This window comes from Oncorhynchus clarkii, chromosome 24 (assembly GCF_045791955.1).
Source record: "Oncorhynchus clarkii lewisi isolate Uvic-CL-2024 chromosome 24, UVic_Ocla_1.0, whole genome shotgun sequence".
Lineage (NCBI taxonomy): Eukaryota > Metazoa > Chordata > Actinopteri > Salmoniformes > Salmonidae > Oncorhynchus > Oncorhynchus clarkii.
This window is the reverse complement of record NC_092170.1, coordinates 5,177,546-5,200,495: the sequence shown is the minus strand read 5'-3', so window position 1 is coordinate 5,200,495 and position 22,950 is coordinate 5,177,546. Positions and strand designations below refer to the sequence as shown.

Sequence of the window (22,950 nt, the reverse complement as noted above, 5' to 3'; positions counted from 1 at the left end):
CGCCACGTTGCACCACAGACTGTCCGGGATTTGGCAGATGCTTTATTCCAGGTCTGGGAGGAGATCCCTCAGGAGACCATCCACCACCTCATCAGGAGCATGCCCAGGCGTTGTAGGGAGGTCATACAGGCACGTGGAGGCCACACACACTACTGAGCCTCATTTTGACTTGTTTTAAGGACATTACATCAAAGTTGGATCAGTCTGTAGTGTGGTTTTCCACTTTAATTTTGAGTGTGACTCCAAATCCAGACCTCCATGGGTTGATACATTTGATTTCCATTGATAATTTTTGTGTGATTTTGTTGTCAGCACATTCAACTATGTAAAGAAAAAAGTATTTAATAAGAATATTTCATTCATTCAGATCTAGGATGTGTTATTTTAGTGTTCCCTTTATTTTTTTGAACGATTTCTAAAAACCTGTTTTCGCTTTATTATGGGGTATTGTGTGTAGATTGATGAGGATTTTTCCATTTTAGAATAAGGTTGTAACGTAACAAAATGTGGAAAAAGTCATGACAATGACAGCTGACAGTGTTGCATTCTAATATATTTTTCAGTACGCAGTCTGGGATGTACGCCATGGGATTTTCTTTGCCAAATGACTTTTTCAGCAGCTTTTCTCTTTCTTTCTCTCTCTGTTTCTTTTCGTTATAGATCCTTGCCACCTCGTCTAGGCGGGCTTTCACCCTCTCCTTGTTCTTCCTGACTTCTTCCTTACTCGCTGCTTTTCTAGCTCTGAGCAGCTCTTTCACTTTGTTCTTCTCCAACATCTCTCTTTCTTTCCTCTCCATGTTCTCCTGCTTTGCCCTGACTATCTGGGCAATTTCAATTTCCATCTGAAAGAGAAAGTCCATATATGTTAGACAGTGATCTGAGATATTATTGTTGCTCCCTCTCTAGCATGCAGACAACTTAATCCATTGAATCTGATAGTATAACCATTAGGAGGTGGCTTGTAACCTCCCTGAACTGTGACTGATTAAATGGAGCACTGTATCTGCGCCTGCTCTTGCTCTCTGAACCTCAGGACAGTCTTCATCTGGTACAGCTTTACAGTATGTAAGCCTCCTTCATCTTCTCCACCATATCTATCTTCTCTATTGCCCATCTGTCTTTCTCCATTTGCATTTTCTTAATTTCACTATTCTTTCTCTCTCGCTTCCCCGTAAGCTCCAACCTCTCCTTTTCCATCTGTCATCCCTTCTTTTCTTGTCCATGCAGGTACAGAATCCTTCTCTTTTTTTCATTCCAGAGCCTCTATTGCTCTCTCCTTTTCTCTCAGCTCAGTCATCCACACCTCTGCTGCCTGCGTGTTCCTCCTCTTAATCTTCTCCTCCTCCTCCTCCTCCTCCTCCTTCATCCATCTTTACCCCCGTTGATCCCAGAGGCTTCATAGGCCAGCCTTGGCCCGTCTCCAAACTGTCCTCCTTCCAGCCTACTAGTGTCTGATTCCTCTCCTGGTCTGCTGAGGCCAAAGCTGTCTCCAAACCATTTCTTATGAGGTTCCATCCATTCCTCTCTCTCTCTCTCTCTCACCCTCTCCTTCTCCGCCCTTTCATTCTCAGCTAACAGTATGTTGTTCTCCACTGTCACCTTCCACAACTTGACTTGGCCAAGGACATCTTCACCTTTGCTATCTTGTCCACCAACGTTTGTGTGTCGGCTGCTGCTTGTCCAACACCCTTTTCACCCTTTCATTCTCAGCTAACAGCTTCTTATTGTCCTCTACTGTCACGTTCCATAACTTGGCGAAGGACATCTTCTCCTTTGATATCTTGTCCCCCAACGTTTGTGTGTCGGCCGCTGTGCTTTCTCTCTGTTTGTCCAACACCTCTCGCTGCCTTTCATTCTCAGCTAACAGCCTCGTGTTCTCCACGGTCAACTTCCCAATCTTGGCCAAGTGCAGTATCTTCTCCATCGTCACCTTTGTCATCTTGACTTCTATATTTTCTTTGTCTGCCATTAAGCTTTCTCTCTGTTTCTTCAACATTTCTCTCTCCCTTTCGTTCTCAGCTAACAGCTTGGTACTCTCCACTGTCACCTCTCCTATCTCGGGCCAAGTTCATTATGTTCTGCACCTTCAGCTTTGCCATCTTGAGCTCCATCTTCTTTCTGTCCGACACTTCACTTTGTCTCTGTTTCTCAAGCAACTCTCTCTCTAGCTTCCATTGGTAGTGGTTTACCTCAATAGAAGCCTCCTTCTCCCTGATCTGTCAAAGCAACTCTTTAATTAGCCTTTCTCTTTCTTTCTCTGGTTCCACCCTCACCTTGTTGACTTTCTCCTTCACCTCTCTATTCCAGCTTCCATCGGTTGTGGTCTACTTTGTTTACAAGTCTCAATCTCCTTTCTCATTCTCAGCAGCCCTTCATTGTCTTTCTTTCTCTCATTCCTCCCTCATCTTGTTGCCTTTCTCCATTTCCTCACTTTCAGTAAATTATTTCTCCAGCTCACTGACCCCTCTCTGCATGGCGAAACATGTATTAGTTTTATTTATTTGATTTGTTCCTATCATTTTCTTAACTGTCTGACCATGACAGATTTTTGACTTCAGTTATCCTAAGGATAATTGGTATCAACTAGTAAATGCTAGTGAGTAAGCCTATTTTATTTTACTGATTTACTTAAGTCTGAAACATTTTAACACATTAGGCTATTTTTTTCTGACCAGAGTTGGCCAGATTTAGTCTCACCTCCGCGAATTCCGTCCAATTACAGAGTTAAAAAAGTAGTTTAGCGAATGGATGCGTTTTTTTCCGTTGTTTCTGCTGATTGTTGTAACATTCTTGGGTTCTAATGTTTAGCTAATTGTTGCATCATAATGAGATTGTAATTGTGGTTTGTATTCTGGCCAAAAATCTCTGAATTCTAAAGATATTAGAACGATATTTAAAAAAATAATGACCTAATACATAGAATTACACAATTCTAGCTCATGGATGAGGTATCAAATTAATAAATCATCAATTCCGAGGCAAAGAAATTAGGTTCAAAATAAAGATGACTTTGTAAGTAATTAAATGTCTCATATTTTTTTTTATAACAAAAAAAATAGTCATGTAAGGCTATATAGTACGGCATGGTTCGTCACTGGGTTTCTTGAAGGTGGTTAGAGAAAATTAGAGAGGAAAAATATTTTTGCCATATGCAAATTATGAAACATTTGAAAACCTAAAAATCACCTCGAATCACCTCGAAAAGCGGATAGTCTTTGGAAACATGTAGCATTTCTGATATGTTATATGACCTAGAGCAGTACATTTAACAGTCTCGGGGACTGAGAGCGAGAGAGAATGAAAGTGCGAGAGAGAGAGAGAGAGAGAGAGAGAGAGAGAGTGTAAGCAACGCGTGGGCGAAAGAGTGCGAGAGAGAGAGAGCAGAAAGTGACACATGCACTGCCCACTCTTTATCACTAGCTGTCAGACAGATGCTTGCGACAGTCGGAGAGGTAGAGTTTCGGAGAAAGACAACGGGGACTATAGAACAGACTGATCAAAAGATATGGAGTGGCAGTCGATTTTTATCGCCAATTGAGACCCGTTTGGTAAGAGTTTGTTTCGTTCCTATACACAGTGTTATTTATTACTCATGAATGCCAATATCGTTTGAACTGCTCTTGCGCAATGGATCCCTAAATAGTTGCGTGTTTTCTTTAAGAAAGAGAACCGTTTTATACCTTGGAGACTTTGGAAACTTTACAGAAGAGCAACAAGAGAAATGGAAACAATTTGGGGGAAATCCACTGAATCACAATGATTCAACAATGCCAAACCATTGGTCACAGACTTCAGTTCAATGTCTAGTTTTGAGTTGTCAACTAACGTGAATTCAAACTGAAATCAACAAAACATGTCACCATGTCATTGGATTTAGGTCAAAAGTTGGGTGAAAAAAATCGTTTTCGAGGTTGACTCAAGGACATCAAATTGACATTTTTGCTTGAAATGAGTGGAAGGAACGTTGATTCAACCGGTTTTTGCCCAGTGGAATGGGTCTTAACACTTACCATAGCCTTTTCTGCTGCCAAAAAAGGGTGACTTTAAGAGCTTGAGGGGGCCCACCACAACACTGACAGCCTGACACACAACACACACACACACACACACTGAACCTCGAGTCATGCTGTCGAACGAGAGCTGCGAGAACAGCACCCACATCCACACGGACGGGAACCCGGTGGTGAGCACGGTGATGTTCATCCTGGGGGTGATGGGGAACTTCATCGCCCTGGCTATCCTGGGGGTCCACCAGAAGGAGCGGCGCACCAAGTCCTCCGTCTTCTGCATCCTGGTGACGGGACTGGCCCTGACTGACCTGCTGGGAACCTGCTTCCTCAGCCCATTGGTGTTTGTGTGCTACGCCCGCCAGCGATCCCTGCTGGGGCTCACTGGGGACCAGGGACTCTGTGGCCTCTTTGCCTTTGCCATGACCTTCTTCGGCCTGGCCTCCATGCTCATCCTCTGTGCCATGGCCGTGGAGCGCTGCCTGGCCATCAGCCACCCCTATTTTTACTCCAAGTGCGTCCGACGCAGCTTCGCCAAGGTGGCCCTTCTGCTTATCTACGTCTTCACCTGCGCCTTCTGTGTTTTGCCATTCTTCGGCTTTGGCCGCCACAAGCAGTACTGCCCAGGCACGTGGTGCTTCATCAAGATGGAGGCTGTGGGCGAGGGGGCGGACGAAGAGAGGAAGGTTCTGGCATTCTCGCTGTCCTACGCCTCGGTCATGGCGCTGCTGATTGTGGCGGTGTTTGTGTGCAACGGCTCGGTGATCGTCAGCCTGTGCCGGATGCACCGAAGCCAGATGACACGGCGTGGTTCGGTGGGGAATGGAGGGAGGAAGAGGAAGATGAGTCTGGGCTGGTTCGGACAGGGGGAGGAGGAGATGGACCACCTGATGCTGCTGGCCTCCATGACGGTCATCTTCGTTGTCTGCTCCTTGCCGCTCACTGTGAGTTGACCTCTGACCTCTCTCTCTCTGACCCATATCCCTGTGTGTTTGTTGCTGTGTGTGTTCGATTATGTGTGTGCATATACGTGTGGCCCCAAGCTATGACTGACACACGTTCTGTGACTTATCTGCGACTCAAACTCTGTGTGACTCACTGTATTTACTCACTTTTCCCTTTGGCCGAGTGACCTTTACATATATACAAAAACAGTTGGATCATGGTTAACATTTTAAAAAATGAGCATAAACATGTATAACAATTTAGAGTTAAGAATATTTAATGTAACATTAAAACATTCAAGCATAATGCTTAATTATGCTTTTGTGTCTCTTCAATTGTCTTATCCTCTCGGTCTGGATCTCTCTGTATGTGATTCTGTCTGATACCTAAGTCATGACCCTACAGTACACTGTTATACTGTGGCTATTAGACATTCAAAACCACTTCGCTATGCTCCTGATCTCTCTCTGTACACACATTCTGTGTAAACAATGGCATGCTTTTGAGGAAGCATCCGATGTGGGAGAACTTTGTTCCAAGGAAGAAACTGTTTAAAAAAAACAAGCGGGCCTGTCTCTTCTCCTCTACTCCCAATGGGGCCGTTCCTTATGACATATCCAATGCCCAGAGAGGTTTGGTTGCGTAACCGGGCCGTCATTTGGATTGTAAAATAAACCTGACCGTTGATGTTTTGCTACTCTAATTGAGAGGTGTGTGCTAAACCTGCCAGCCCTGGAGGACTGGATCTGGCCCCTCCCTTCCCAGAGGGCTGTGGGGCGGGTCTCTGCTTGTGGGTGCTGTTCAGTGGGTTTGACACTGAGTTGGGGAGGCACCCTCCTGTCCCTGTCCCTTCTGGCTGTTACCACACACACAGACACAGACACACACACAGACACACACACAGACACAGACACACACACAGACACAGACACACACACAGACACAGACACAGACACACACACAGACACAGACACATACACAGACACACACACAGACATACATATGGAGATTTGTTGAAATACTGATATTGTGAGGGTTGAAACCAAAACAATCTATGTTTTGCTGAAATTCACTGTTTGAGTGTAAAGATATAAGCCTGCTACCCTTGATTGCATACTGAATAAGCTTGCCAGTTTCCTTTGATTTAAGTTCAACCATTGATTTGTGCTACTAAGTACAGTTGAGTAATGGCATTCCAGTTGCCAAAGTAGTTAAAGAGTAACTCCAAGGAATGAGGATAATTGACTGTAATGTCAACTGTTCCCTTTTTCTTTGAGTCATTCCATACCAATCTTCTCCCCGAGGTCTCTCTGCTGCCTGTGGGTGATACTCCATGATGAGACAGAAAGATGACAGAGCGGTTTTTAGGGAACTGTCTCGTTGCAGTCTGTCAGGAGCTGTGGTTGATACCTTGGGGGGGAAATAGGCAGGCACGTCCTGACTCCTGAGTCACTTCTTGAACCAGACGGCATCCGTGGGGGCAGAATTTCCTCCAACCTCCAGCAATGATTTGGCATACTTGTCGAAATTCAAATCCAACCAAATACTACTAAATGTGTAGATCGAGTCAGTTTGATTCACATGCAGATGGTAAGAAAGATTGCCCTGCAGGTTCGGCCTGGGCCTGTGATACCCGATACCCGCTTTAGTTGTGCATTGGCAGTTTCTCTCTTGTTTCTCTTTGACAGTCATTCAATTAGACAAACAATTGTTAGATTGGTAAGTTAGTCTAGCCCGCTATCTACACTTGTAGTAATCATGGCCAAATACCGACCAGGCATGCAGGGCCCGTTAAGGCTGTTAGTCTGCTGATGAATTGAATAGCCTGTTATTAAGGAATCGCCCAACTGACTGACTCACACACCACCTCAAACATGCCACACTGCGTGTGTGTGTGTGTGTGTGACTATGAGTGGATTAGAGTGAGGCAATAGAGGAGTGTGTATAGGATGAGATGAGTGCAGTTCAGCACAGTGCATGTCAATGCAGCAGTCTCTCTCTCCTCCCAGCTAAGCCCTGCTGCTTTGCCTTACAGCCCCAGACCTGTAGTTGAGATGCAGGTTTTTAGAGTGTAAGACTGCTGGAACATGATGGACACCTGAGCAAGAGGAGGATGGAGGAAAGAAACTACTCGCGTTTCTATGATTCCCTCTTTAATATGGTCGAGTGGCAGTGGGATAGAGAGTCCAGTTTATCTAATTCACTTACCCCTCCTGTCAATACTGAGCACACATACGTACAGTAGAGTCCACACACACTTAGACTCACAGGCGCGCCGCCGTCTCTCTGTCAAATTCTTATTAATGGAACGCAAAAAACACGTTGCTGTAACACTATACAGTAGAGCACAACGCCAGGCGCTGAAGAATAGATGCTTTTTCGTACAGCGGTCTGCTTTCAGTACCGCCACAAGCTCTTAGTGAGGCTTGGCTGGAACACGCAAATGTGAGCGAGACGGAAAGAAGAGGTGCATTTGGGCTGATAAGAGGAGGATGTGTTAGCTTTCAATCTGTCCACTCTGGAAGGAATGGATGGGGTGAGGGAGAGGGAGGGAGAGGGAGATTGAAAACCAGAAAAAGAGGAGAAGAGATGAGTAACCAGCTGGACTGGTGCTGCTTGATGCAGTGTAGGTAGGTCATATTCATGGAAAAAGCTCCGTGAAGGCATATATCAATTCTTCAAAACATTTTCCACCCTAAAAATGAGGAATAAGAAAAGGCTTTCTGGTCAAACGGATGGAAAAGGAGTACTTGCCTTCTGTAAATGTAAGAAATGTTGCCTAGTGTCTTGTCATTCTGTCACCAAAAATATTGAACGTTTACAGAAGTACCAAGTAAAGGCAGACCTACCGATTTAGTTAGTGTTTTTACTGAAAGCAATTTGGTTTATGATTTATTAAGTGATTAAAATGTGTCATTCGGTTACCAAATCGGTAACAGAATGACCAGAAAATCTGTAACAAAATGACTGCAACTGAATTGGCTACCATGGGAATTCATAGTAGTCACCAAGTCACAAGGTACAGTATAAATAAGTAGAGTATAGGACAGTACAGTAAAGCACACTAGAGTAGAGTGCAGTATTATTTAGTGTACTGTACTCTACTTAACAATACAGTACTCTACACGGCTGTGCTGTGTTCTGCTGTGCTCTACTCTACTGTGCTACTCTGTGATGTCCAAACGTCTCGACACGTCTATGATTGGTACAGATTTGGTCCATTCCGGACCAACCAAATTTTGTCTTGTTTGGGGGCGGAGCTCATTAGAATAATAGCCAATGTGTAGAATAATACCCAAGCATGAGGATATTACATTTTTTCTACCTTCGTGTACCTATTCAGGATATCACCATGAAGAGAATGACATTCATAGATATGCATTTCTGTATAGTACAGATCAGGGACCCATGGTGTCGTTCTGTTACCATCATTCTGTTATTGCAGAGTTGTTAAACTCATTCCATGGAGGGCCTAGTGTCTGCAGGTTTTTCCTTTCAAGACCTAGACAACCAGGTGAGGGGAGTTCTTTACTAGTTAGTGACCTTAATTCATCGATCAAGTACAGTCGTGGCCAAAAGTTTTGAGAATGACACAAATATTAATTTCCACAAAGTTTGCTGCTTCAGTGTCTTTAGATATTTCTGTCAGATGTTACTATGGAATACTGAAGTATAATTACAAGCATTTCATACGTGTCAAAGGCTTTTATTGACAATTACATGAAGTTGATGCAAAGAGTCAACATTTGCAGTGTTGACCCTTCTTTTTCAAGTCCTCTGCAATCTGCCCTGGCATGCTGCCAATTAACTTCTTGGAGATTCATTTCATTTGCAAGGCAAAGAGGGACTTTGCACTTAATTGCAATTCATCTGATCACTCTTCATAACATTCTGGAGTATATGCCAATTTCCATCATACAAACTGAGGCAGCAGACTTTGTAAAAATTAATATTTGTGTCATTCTCAAAACTTTTGGCCACGACTGCACAAGGGTGGAGCGGAAACCCGCAGACACTTGGTCCTCCTTGGAATGAGTTTAACAGGTTTTATCAGATGTTAAATCCACTTCACTTACTGTAGTTCATTAAAGCAAAATAGACTTTTTCGAACTCAAGGTGTCCTATCATAGCGGACATCCCCTTCTTTCTGCAGACATCTCTGAATCTTAATACTTTACAGAATTTCTGGAAAACGTTGTCACATCAAAAACTGAGGGAGATGTTAGTGTCATTCTGTAACCACACTTTACATCTGTACAGTTATGAGTGCAATTGTGGTTAGAAAAAGTTTGGTTCCCCAACACAAAATTGAATCCAGACAGAAAATGTGGTTGTTTCATTAACATCGCAGGCTCAGACCAACATTAACATCGCAGGCTCAGACCAACATTCGATGATGGAGTCTGTAGGTATTTATAACGTTTGCTTTGTGGTTTATTGAGGAGGCAATTTTTCAGCTGTGAAACGGTGAAAGGTACGACAATGTGTAACATAACAGGATTGCAGACATTGCACCAGCTGACAAAGTTCCCTTTTAGACTTCTTTTCATGTTTCAGTCTGGAACCTACTTCTCAAATCTGACTCGAGGTCAGTAGCTATGTGCAGTATTGTAATTTGTTGGTCCCTGCCAGACTGTATTTACCTAGGCCTCATAGCGCTGCCCATATGGCCTTCAATTCCTTTTCACCCTGCTTTGATTTACATCCTGCATGTGGTTGCCGAAAGCGTTTGTGACACGGAGCAGAATAGATTGGTATCGTTAAACGATCGCCCTTGACGCTCTGAGGGCTATAGTGCGTCACTGTGGCTGATCTATCACGCCGAGATGTGACTGTGTTTTGGGATGCGTTTGTGTATGTAATACATCGGTCTGATGTGTATAAGAGCGGGAGTCCTTTTTCTCTGGTGAACATTCCATGGTCTGATGCTTTTATCGATTTGATTGTAATTGTCATTGGTTATTTATAGTGCCTTGCAAAAGTATTCAGACCCTGTTAATTTATTCACACTTTGTTGTGTTACAAAGTGGAATTCAAATAGATTGAATTGTCATTTTGGTCAACAAAATACTCATGTTAAAGTGGAAGATTATTCATATTTTTTAAAGATGAATATACAATCAAATAAATCAAATATGGTTGTTGCATAAGTATTCAACCCCTTTGTTTAACCAAGCCTAAATTAGTTGAGGTGTAAAATGTGGCTTAACAAATCACATAAAAAGCTACATGGACTCACTCTATGTGAAATAATAGGGGCTGACATGGTTTTTAAGTGCTATGTGGATTTTTTTTTTTTTTAAGAAGTTTTTTTTTCTAGTTGGTTTTGAATTTTAAGACCACTTAAAATTGGCTAATTTGAAGAATCTCAGGTATATAATATATGTTTTTATATTTAATATATTATTTCATAGTTTTGATGTCTTCGCTATTATTCTACAATGTAGAAAATAGTACAATGAGTAGGTGTGTCCAAACTTTTGACTGGTACTGTATTTCCGTTCATTTTTTCCCAACTGGTACTAGGGCGACATTCAGACGAGTATTGTGAGGCCTGTGGGCGTCCTAGAGCAAAACAACATAGTGTGTAGCCCAAAAGTTTCGGACACTACAGGCAGAAGCTGGGAGATTGGCTGTACCGACTTCAGACCAGTCCCATCTTTCCATAGAGGGGTCACAATAGTTTGTAGGCCAAAAACACAGCTCTAGCTCTGTCCCCTTTCAACACAGATATCTCGTGGTCTGACAAACACCGCTCTAGCTCTGTCCCCTTTCAACACAGATGTCTCGTGGTCTGACAAACACCGCTCTAGCTCTGTCCCCTTTCAACACAGATGTCTCGTGGTCTGACAAACACCACTCTAGCTCTGTCCCCTTTCAACGCAGATGCGGAAGTGCGACATCGGCGGATGCGGTGGATTGAGACGCATCCAATGCAAAAAACTAAATGCAAAACTGCAAAAAACATCTGTAGCTGGCAGTGCATTCAGAAAGTATTCAGACCCCTTCCCTTTTTCCACATTTTGTTATGTTACAGCCATATTCTAAAATGGATTCAATTATTTGTTTTCCCCTTAATCAAGTGTTCAGATACTTTACTCAGTACTTTGTTGAAGCACCTTTGGCAGCAATTACAGCCTTCAGTCTTTTAGGTTTGACGCTACAAGCTTGGTGCACCTGTATTTGGGGAGTTTCTCCTATTCTTCCCTGCAGATCCCCTTAAGCTTTGTCAGGGTGGATGGGGAGCGTCGCTGCACAGCTATTTTCAGGTCTATCCAGAGTTGTTTGATCGGGTTCAGGTCCGGGCTTGGGCTGAGCCACTCAAGGACATTCAGAGACTTGTCCCGAAGCCACTCCTACGTTGTCTTGGCTGTGTGCCTAGGGTCATTGCCCTGTTGGAAGGAGACCTTTTGCCCCAGTCTGAGGTCTTGAGCGTTCTGGAGAAAACTCCTTCCATTTAAGAATGATGGAGGCCACTGTGTTCTTGGCAGAAATGTTTTGGTACCCTTCCCCAGAAGTGTGCCTCGATACAATCCTGTCTCGGAGCTCTACGGACAATTCCTTCCACCTCATTGCTTGGTTTTTGCTCTGAATATGCACTGTCAACGGCACTGTCAACCTTTTTTAGACAGGTGTGTGCCTTTCCAAATCATGTCCAATCAATTGAATTTACCACAGGTGGACTCCAATCAAGTTGTAGAAACATCTCAAGGATGATCAATGGAAACAGGATGCACCTGAGCTCAATTTCGAGTCTAATAGCAAAGGGTCTGAATACTTATGCGAACAAGGTATTTCTGTTTTCTATTTTTAATAGTTTTGCAATCATTTTTCCATTGGCACAAAACATGTAAAACAAAATGTCAGCAAGACCTGGGAGAAGCAATTGATGACGATGAATGGATACAGGTATGTTAGAATGCCCAGTCATGTTCATATCATCTCAGACATCAATTTATGCAGTTCAAGACCATCCATAGAGGGTAGTAACTTCCAGTGAAACTGAATAGCATGCACTCAGAAATGTTATTATCCTGCTGGAGGTGTTAAGCACAAAAGGGGACATATTTAAAAAATATATATATATATATATATTTAACCTTTATTTAACTAGCCAAGTCAGTTAAGAACAAATTCTTTTTTGTAATGACAGCCTACCTGATACCATATGTTGAGGTCTTGTGAAGGCTGGCTGAATTCTGGCAAAGAGTATGTCCGTTTATCTCAGCATGTCTACGGATACTGCCTTCTCCCCGTTTTCATTTGCTTTGAATTGTTGATACTGGAGACTGTTATCAGAAGAAACGGTGTAACCAAGCATTTAAAGTGGCTAATAAATGCATTGCCATTCATTGGAAGGTTGGTTATCCTCCCATAATGTATGGATGAAATGTCAAGTTATGTACAGTACCACTAGATTTGCTTTGAGATTGAGGGTATACTGTGCAACTGTTATAAGGTCTGGAAGCCTTATGTGGAATACTGTACGACAAAAGGTGTTTGTATTGAAAACATGTCCACGTCAGGGGAGATTTAGGCAATCCTTAGCTGCTGGGCTGCTCATTCCTGGTCCTGGGAGTCTGCTGTACTGTTGACAGTCTGAAACACTCTGAAACACCTGAAACCAATAATGAATGTTTCACTAAGATCCTAAAGCTGAGTGGGGTGTGTTGGGTTGGGGCGTTGCAGGGCCGTGGACCCATAGGGGCAGGACGAGGTGACCCAGCTATTGGCTGTCTTGAGTGGGTGAAAATAGGTTCCAATCAAAGTATCAACCAAATTGTGATGAGTGTAATTCACCCAGATGAAAAAGATACTATAGTATATACTATGGTAGAAATACTATAGTATTCACTGTAGTGTTTTTGTGGACTTTACTGTAGTATTCACTGTAGTGTTTTGAAAAGTTAAGTCTGCAAATGACATAACTGTAGTGTACTGTAGTATTTACAGTTTACTATAGTATAAATACTTACTGTAGTTTTTTTGCGAATTGTAGTATGCTGCAGTATTTACTGTATTGTTTTTGAGGAGTGTAGCAACATTTCCATAACCTGTAGGACTGAGGTCTGCATGGATAGGTCAGAGCGTCTGCTCTTTTCCACAAGCTAAGACAACCTCTTATCTCTCAGTCAGTGTGATAAGAGGTTAAGAATCATGCAAGTTGATCATAACAAACCACATTTAAGGGTGAAAGATGTGGGAGTGCAGCCGTGCATGCTCCATTGTTTTGGTCTGTGTGCTATTGCTCAAGGGCACATTAACAGATTTTTCACCTAGTCGGCTCGGGGACCTTTCGGGTTACTGGCCCAACGCTGTTAACCACTAGGCTACCTGCTTCCCCTGCTTGCATACCTTATCCTGCTGTTGTCACAGTTCCGCATATCTAGTTTGGAGTCTTCCGGAGAGTAGATGTGCTCTGTGAAAGAGATAACAAACCCACTTCCATGACCTCTCCTCCTGTTATTTCCTTACTATATATGGTTAACACATGCCCATTCATCTGACAAGGCCAGACTAATAGCCTGCCTGTAGCGTGCCTTTCAGCTCATTGACCCTCACCCCTCTCCGTCCCCCGTACGTCCCCTAATCGCCCTCTAGGGAACTACCCACATGGAAAAAAATACTATAGAATAATACAGTACTTACTATAGAATTCTATAGTAAACTGCAGTATACTGTAGAATACCAAACTACACTGTAGTATCCCTCGATCATGTGTACTTACTATAGAATGTTGTAGTATACTGTAGAGTACTAAAGTAAATACTACAGTGTTATCTGGAGACAAAAAAAACTACTAGTAAATACTACAGTAATGTCTGAAAAAAATACTATAGAATAATACAGTACTTACTATAGAATTCTATAGTAAACTGCAGTATACTGTAGAATACCAAACTACACTGTAGTATCCCTCGATCATGTGTACTTACTATAGAATGTTGTAGTATACTGTAGAGTACTAAAGTAAATACTACAGTGTTATCTGGAGACAAAAAAAAACTACTAGTAAATACTACAGTAATGTCTGAAAAAAATACTACAGACCCCAAAAATACTACACTTTTGAAAATGATAGTAAATACTACAGTATTTGATTTGCATATACCCTGCCCATTCCCCTCCACCATATCGCAGTTTGTGACACCATAAGTAGGACATCTACATGCCAAGTGAAGGCCATATTGATTTCCCTACAGGTTATTGAAAACGTGGTCTTTTACTATTTCTCCAGTAGGTTTCCTGAAGGAAAACGCCTCCACTTCTGTGTCAAAAATGTTTAAAAAAAGACTATAGTATATACTACGATCTGCAAAAACACAATTCATTACTATAGTATAAACTACAGTTTTCTTTTACTACAGTATTTATACTAGAGTTAACTATAAATACACTATACTATAATCTACAAAGACACTACATTAATTACTACAGTTTTCTTTTACTACAGTATTTATACTAGAGTTAACTGTATATTTTTTATTTTTTTTAAATTTAAACAGGCAAGTCATTTAAGAACAAATTCTTATTTACAACGACGGCCTAGGAACAGTGGGTTTAACTGCCTTGTTCAGGGGCAGAACCCGCTTGTCAGCTCAGGGATTCGATTTAGCAGCCTTTCGGTTACTGGCCCAACGCTCTAACCACTAGGCTTCCTGCCGCCCCTAAATATACTACAGTCAATACCACAGTAAAGTCAGCAAAAACACCACAGTGAATACTATAGTATTTATACCATGGTATACTATGGTATTTTTTTTCTCGTGCAGGTGAAGCATCAGCACTTCAGGTTACTCATCAATACAGAGAGCAATAGAGGGCAGGGTTGAAATGAGGAAAGAGGGATATGGGATCAGAATACTTTAGTGTACAGTAAGCACAAAAGTGTTGAAATGTTCACATTGGCGCCTACATACGCAAAACCACTATCAACATCGGTCCAAACCACTATTTAGGGCCCAGCCAAAAGATGCTTTGGTTGAATGACTCAGGTTCTAGATTGACGTTTCGTACTGGGCCTTGCTCAGCAGTACAATATTGACCTGTTCTTCTGCAATTATGTGTCTGTGACCACCGTAACGTTCAAAGGGTCATTTGTTAATGTCTTTTGCAATGTTCCAATGAATGTTCCGTTGACTATATGTTGTACAGCCGTTGAGGCTTAACGTGCCTTGGTCGTGGGTGCCAGCCTGAGAAATGTCCTTCTCCTTCAGTCTGGAAATTCAAATGTAATCACATGAACTGAGCAGATCCCGACTGTGGGATCTGTCACGCCTGCTCCCGCTCCCCCTCCCTGGCGCTCGAGGGCGCCAAGCTACCCGTCTTTACACGCACCTGGCACCATCATTACGTTTGTTGGATTCACCTGGACTCCTTCACGTGGCTGATTGCCCCCGTATATATCTGTCTGGTCCTCGGTGGTGTTCTCTGTGTCCGCGTTAAATGCTTGTGTTCCTGTCCAGACGCTGTTCCTGTTCCGTTTCATGTCCGTCGGCTATTAAACCTTCACTCCCTGTACCTGCTCCTCATCTCCTGCGTCGATCCTTTTCAGGATCTGAGTGGGAAAGAAGACAGAATCCCAGTGTGACGCCGAGGCTACTTTGAGCAAAGATTAGCTTGTAAGGTAAGGAGAGCTGTTTGCTGTTCTCTGGTAATGTGATGCCAACTTGGCCTTTAGAAAAGGCATTCGCCGGCTCAATAATAGCTAGTGTTGCATGTGTGGGGAGACGTCATCCAATCACCGATCCGTATGAAAGTTCAGGCCTTACTGGATTGTGAGAATCCTGTAACGGGGAGGGTGAGTGAAACACTTAGACAAGCCAGAGCCTCCATTTAGTCCCAGGTGCTCTAGGCAGGGTTTAAAGAAATCGAGAACCCTATTGTCAGGCTCACCCAGGTCTCTGGTGCAAAGGTCACCGCTGTGTCGTGATAAAAAGCTAGCCTTTGTGACCCGAACAAAAATAACTCCACCTCTGAATGAATTAGCATTCACACACACACCAGTGCAGCAGGCTCTCTGTGTATGTCTCCACCCTCTAGATCCAGTAGTAATTGCTGTGTCCACAGGCTCCCAGGCACAGCTTTAAATGCTGTTACGTTACGTCTCAGTGAAACACAATGTTCTGTTTAGTCTAAATAACTAATTGTTAACCGACAACTGGTTCAGATGGGTTTGGCAGTGGACAGCCTCGGCCACCACAGACGGGGTGACGTTTGGTGCGTCACACTTTCCACCTGCCCCTGTACCCACACATCCGACGTGTGGCACAGAGAGGGGTTAACGTAAATGCATCACAGGAGCAGAAAGGATATATCCTGCAGGGTAAATGTCTACCCGCCCACCCTTTCTCGTTGGCATCAAGAGAATGATTGGCAGTGGTGAGCTGTTGCGGGGAGATCTTGAACAGATATGGCACAGAGAGAGAGAGAGAGAGAGTGGAACTGAGGTATGGGGAGGGAGAAGAAGAGAGAGAGAGAGACTATTATTGCTATTGAGAAAGGCCGCCGTAGGCAGACCTGGCTCTCAAGAGTAGACAGGCTATGTGCTCACTGCCCACAGAATGAGGTGTAAAACTGAGCTGCACTTCCTAACCTCCTGCCAAATGGATGACAATATTAGAGACACATATTTCCCTCAGATTAGATTTTGATAAACGTCACCATGAGCCATCGCCTCATAGCAGCCGGCAACATGATGCAAACCCTATTAGTCCTTAATGACCTCTGGCAGCCCGGCTTCTTCGCTAAGAGGTGGGGCAATCGGCAGAAATTCTGCATATGCTGATGGATGGATGGCTCGGGACTCATTTGTTAGTTTATTTCCTAACAGGAGGTCCTGACCATCTGGTGGTGTGTTTTGGGGTAGAGATTGATTTGTTGGTCTGATGGACGATGGGACTGGTAGATACATTGCTGTTTTTACAGAGGTTGTGGTGGGCAGTAATATTTGATATGCGAATATACAGTACATTGTACATACATTACATGCGACTCGTAATAAGACCAAGCGGTTGGCCTATTAAAATGCTTTTCTGACTCCATAAAGATAATTAGCAATATGCAAGAGACTATGGTTGTGTTACGGTAATAGGCAATAAATAAATGTCTGACAATGGAATTCTAAATACAAGTGTATTTAATTACTTTGTAAAAATGAATGGATTCACATACAAGGCATAAAGCTTGAGTTACAAAGCATTAGAGAGAGAGAGAGAGAGAGAGAGAGAGAGAGAGAGAGAGAGAGAGAGAGAGAGAGAGAGAGAGAGAGAGAGAGAGAGAGAGAGAGAGAGAGAGAGAGAGAGAGAGAGAGAGAGAGAGAGAGAGAGAGAGAGAGAGAGAGAGAGAGAGAGAGATAGACCAACCACAGCAGTTCAGGAACAAAAAAGAGTTAGAACAATGAAGCTAAGACCCTTTAGTGTCTGAGTTTTCTGGATTCATAATCTGAGTTGTTGTGCAATAGTATTGGTTTAAAGTTAACCTCCAATCGGGTGTCAGTCCTACGTGATGCGACCTCTCCTAACCCAGAGGTGAGACAGTGGGAGATCAACACACAGAGTGCTGAATTAAGAGTCGGGCCCTACAAGGTTAAGCATAGAGAGAGGAGTGATGCACTGACATGAACCTTTACAGAACTCATTTCAAAATGTACATGTACAAAATGTCTGTCTGTCTCTGTCTGTCTCTCTCTGTCTGTCTCTCTCTGTCTCTCGCTCTCTTTGTCTGTCTCTCTCTGTGAATCTGTCTGTTTCTCTCTGTCTCTCTTTGTCTCTCTGTCTGTCTCTCTCTCTCTCTCTCTCTCTCTGTGTCTCTGTCTGTGTCTGTCTCTCTCTCTCTCTGTGTGTCTCTGTCTCTCTCTCTCTGTCTCTCTCTCTCTGTGTCTCTGTCTCTCTCTGTCTGTCTCTCTCTGTCTCTCTGTCTGTCGCTCTCTGTCTCTGTCTCTGTCTCTCTCTCTCTGTCTGTCTCTGACTCTCTCTCTCTCTGTCTCTGTCTCTCTCTGTCTGTCTCTCTGTGTCTCTCTGTCTGTCTCTCTCTGTCTCTCTCTCTCTCTCTCTCTCTCTGTGTCTCTCTGTCTGTGTCTGTCTCTCTCTCTCGGTCTGTCTCTCTCTGTCTCTCTCTGTCTCTCTTTGTCTGTCTCTGTCTCTCTCTCTGTCTCTGTCTCTCTCTGTGTCTGTCTCTGTCTCTGTCTCTCTCTCCGTGTCTCTGTCTGTGTCTGTGTCTGTCTTCTCTCTCTCTCTCTCTCTCTCTCTCTCTCTCTCTCTGTCTCTGTCTCTGTCTCTCTCTGTCTCTGTCTCTGTCTCTCTCTCTCTGTCTCTCTCTCCGTGTCTCTGTCTGTGTCTGTGTCTGTCTCTCTCTGTCTCTCTCTGTCTCTCTCGCTGTCTCTCTCTCTCTGTCTCTCGCTGTCTCTCACTGTCTCTCTCTCTCGGTCTCTCGCTGTCTCTCTCTCTCTCTGTCTCAATTCAATTCTATTCAAGGGCTTTATTGGCAAGGGAAACATGTGTTAACATTGCCAAAGCAAGTGAGGTAGATAATATATAAAGTGAATATATAAAGTGAAATAAACAATAAAAATTAACAGTAAACATTACACATACAGACGTTTCAAAACAATAAAGACATTACAAATGTCATATTATATATATATACAGTGTTTTAACAATGTACAAATGGTTAAAGGACACAAGATAAAATAAATAAGCATAAATATGGGTTGTATTTACAATGGTGTTTGTTCTTCACTGGTTGCCCTTTTCTTGTGGCAACAGGTCACAAATCTTGCTGCTGTGATGGCACACTGTGGTATTTCACCCAGTAGATATGGGAGTTTATCAACATTGGATTTGTTTTCGAATTCTTTGTGGATCTGTGTAATCTGAGGGAAATATGTCTCTCTAAAATGGTCATACATTGGGCAGGAGGTTAGGAAGTGCAGCTCAGTTTCCACCTCATTTTGTGGGCAGTGAGCACATAGCCTGTCTTCTCTTGAGAGTCATGTCTGCCTACGGCGGCCTTTCTCAATAGCAAGGCTATGCTCACTGAGTCTGTACATAGTCAAAGCTTTCCTTAATTTTGGGTCAGTCACAGTGGTCAGGTATTCTGCCGCTGTGTACTCTCTGTGTAGGGCCAAATAGCATTCTAGTTTGCTCTGTTTTTTGTTAATTCTTTCCAATGTATCAAGTAATTATCTTTTTGTTTTCTCATGATTTGGTTGGGTCTAATTGTGCTGCTGTCCTGGGGCTCTGTAGGGTGTGTTTGTGTTTGTGAACAGAGCCCCAGGACCAGCTTGCTTAGGGGACTCTTCTCCAGGTTCATCTCTCTGTAGGTGATGGCTTTGTTATGGAAGGTTTGGGAATCGCTTCCTTTTAGGTGGTTATAGAATTTAACTGCTCTTTTCTGGATTTTGATAATTAGTGGGTATCGGCCTAATTCTGCTCTGCATGCATTATTTGGTGTTCTACGTTGTACACGGAGGATATTTTTGCAGAATTCTGCGTGCAGAGTCTCAATTTGGTGTTTGTCCCATTTTGTGAAGTCTTGGTTGGTGAGCGGACCCCAGACCTCCCAACCATAAAGGGCAATGGGCTCTATGACTGATTCAAGTATTTTTAGCCAAATCCTAATTGTTATGTTGAAATTTATGTTTATTTTGATGACATAGAATGCCCTTCTTGCCTTGTCTCTCAGATCGTTCACAGCTTTGTGGAAGTTACCTGTGGCGCTGATGTTTAGGCCAAGGTATGTATAGTTTTTTGTGTGCTCTAGGGCAACAGTGTCTAGATGGAATTTGTATTTGTGGTCCTGGTGACTGGACCTTTTTTGGAACACCATTATTTTGGTCTTATTGAGATTTACTGTCAGGGCACAGGTCTGACAGAATCTGTGCAGAATATCTAGGTGCTGCTTGTAGGCCCTCCTTGGTTGGTGACAGAAGCACCAGATCATCAGCAAACAGCAGACATTTGACTCTGTCTCTGTCTGCCTCTCTGTCTGTGTCTGTGTCTCTGTCTGTCTGTCTCTGTCTGTGTCTCTGTCTGTCTGTCTCTGTGTCTCTCTCTCTGCATGGGAAACATATGTTAACATTGCCAAAGCAAGTGAAGTAGATAATAAACAAAAGTTAAATAAACATTACACACACACAGAAGTCCCGAAAGTATACATACAGTGTTGTAACGATGTACAAAAAGTACAAAAGGGAAAATAAATAAACATAAATATGGGTTGTATTTACAATGGTGTTTGTTCTTCACTGGTTGCCCTTTTCTTGTGGCAACAGATCACAAATCTTGCCTCTGTGATGACACACTGTGGCACACTTCCTTAAGTTTGGATCAGTCACAGGCGTCAGTTATTCTGTCACTGTGTACTCTCTGTTTAGGGTCAAATAGCATTCTAGTTTGCTCTGTATTTTTGTTAATTACTTGACAGATTAGAAATAATAATATTTTAGTTTTCTCATGATTTGGTTGGGTCTAATTGTGTTGCTGTCCTGGGGCTCTGTAGGGTCTGTTTGTGTTTGTGAACAGAGCCCCAGGACCAGCTTGCTTAGGGGACTCTTCTCCAGGTTCATCTCTCTGTAGGTGATGGCTTTGTTATGGACGGTTTGGGAATCGATTCCTTTTAGGTGGTTGTAGAATTTAACGTCTCTTTTCTGGATTTTGATCATTAGCGGGTATCTGCTCTGCGTGCATTTTTCCCTGTCACTCTCTCTGTGCCATATATGTTCAGGATCTTCCTACACCTTCTCACCACTGCCAATCATTATCTTGATGCCAACGACAATGGGAGGGTGGATGGATATTTGTTTTCCATTAGCCTCTACCTGTGTGTGTGTGTGTGCGTGCGTGCGTGCGTACACAGTCAGGTCCCAAATGATCGGCATCCTTTATAAAAGACTGCATGAAATGTATAATGCAATATTTTATACCCATGTTTTTTTTTTGTACTAATACAATTGCTCTGATTTTGATTAACAAGTCATACAAAAAAACATGTAAAAAAGATAGCTGTCAAAATGATTGTTTTCAATACTCTGGCAGCCTCCCCTTGTAAGGAAGGATAAGACCTATTGGAAAACGCATTGGGAGGGACCTTAGAACAGAGTTGTCAAACGTTTTGGGTCCGGGGATGCCTATTGTGGTAGTACATTCATCAGCGACCCCCCCCTCCCTCATAATCAGAACACCACTCGAGTGAGTTCAAAATAGCATACAAGGAGTTTTACTCTTACTTTGGCAGTACATGGCCGGACGAACCAAGTCTCGGGCCCTGGGAAGAAAATGTTGTCTGCAGTTTTCAAGCTAATTTTCCTGATATTCTACACATTTTGTCATGGGGCAGAGAGAGAGAGAAAAACATATGTTTTTAAAGCTTAAATTACAGTGCATTTATGTTTAAAAAAAAGGGAATTTTAAGGGAATTCAAGAAGTATTGAATTGAAAAATGTATCATTGGCGGTCTACTGTGGATACCGATATCCCGGTGAGCCTCCAAGTCCATTGTTGCCCAGGGTTAAGAACATACATTGTAGATTGAAGGAGATACAGTGCCTTCAGAAAGTATTCACACCCCCATTTTTCCCCCACATTTTGTTGTGTTACGGCCTGAATTTTAAAATTGGGTTAAATTGAGATGTGTCGTCACTGGCCTACATACAATACTCCATAAAGTCCAAGTGGAATTATGCAATTTGACATTTTAACTCATTTAAAATGAAATGTGGCAAGTCTAAATAGTAGAAACGTGCTTAACAAGTCACATAATGAGTTGCATGGACAAATTGCTTTGCCACGTTCTTTTAACGTATTACCACCGAGTTTCTAAACCCGGAGGCACGACATCGTGAGACATTTCGGAAACACTTCTGAAACAGACCAAACAGACTAGGCCTGGGGGTTTCGAGGTTTGAGAAGTCAATGAGAGAAGTGAACATTTCTTCCTTTAGTCGTTCATTATCTCCAACACAACCTACATTCGGGGGCCCAATGTCTTATGTGATTGAACATGTTATTACTCTAACCGTGTGATAGTGACAAACTGACACGTTTTCCTGTTGTTGTTGTTGTTGTCAAAAACGACTTTATATCAAAGGAGTGACTTTTGATTTGACAGCCTGCACATGTGCAGTTCAGCTCTACACTCTGAGAACAAAAGGTGTTATCTAGAACCCAAAAAAAAGGTTATTCGGCTGTCCCCATAGGAGAACCCTTTGAATAACTATTTTGATTCCAGGTAGAACCCTTTCTGTTCCAGGTAGAACCCTTTTGGGTTCTGTATAGAACCCTCTCCACAGAGGGTTCTACCTGGAATCCAAAATATTTCTACCTGGAACCAAAAAGAGTTCTACCTGGAACCAAAAAAAAGGTTATCCTATGGGGATGGCCGAAGAACCCTTTTGGAACCCTTTTTTCTAAGAGTGTAGATGACTGTTAAACTCAATGACATGTTGCTACTCATGATCTTAGCTAGCCAACGTCGCCCACAAGTGTGATCAGGGATTTCTATTGGAGAAGCAGTTTTATCTTCAATACCAAAGTTCAAACTTGTACTTTGGTATTACTTTATTGCCTTGTTGCAAACAGGATGCATGGAATAACTAACTCTGTCAGTTAGGTTTGTATTGTGGAGTAACTACCACATTGTTGATCCATCCTCAATTCTCTCCTATCACAGCCATTCAACTCTGTAACTGTTTTAAAGTCAATATTGGCCTCATGTTGAAATCCATGAGCTTCCTTTCCAGCAACTAAGCTAGGAAGGGCGCCTGTATCTTTGTAGTGACTGGGTGTATTGATACTCGCTACTCAAGCTAAAGCTCTTCAGAGACCCGTCCCTGCTGTGTGTGACGCAAGACCAGTTCTGTGTTGCAGGCTGGTGTATTTGTTATGGATCCCCATTAGCTGCTGCCTTGGCATCAGCTACTATTCCTGGGGTCTGGCAAAATTAAGGCAGTTATACAATTTTAAAAACATTAGAATACATTCATTACAGAATCCACAAC

The 22,950-nt window shown here is 42.8% G+C and overlaps 1 protein-coding gene across 1 annotated transcript in view; it reads left to right on the top strand.

Annotated features, from left to right (window-relative positions):
- The first annotated feature begins 3,412 nt into the window (after positions 1–3,412).
- Positions 3,413–22,950, top strand: part of LOC139382548 (prostacyclin receptor-like) — a 44,975-nt gene continuing 25,437 nt past the window's right edge. The window contains exon 1 of the mRNA XM_071126652.1: positions 3,413–4,951. Coding sequence (XP_070982753.1) covers positions 4,124–4,951 — 828 coding nt within the window. The 5' untranslated portion in view covers positions 3,413–4,123. The remainder of the gene's footprint in view (positions 4,952–22,950) is intronic.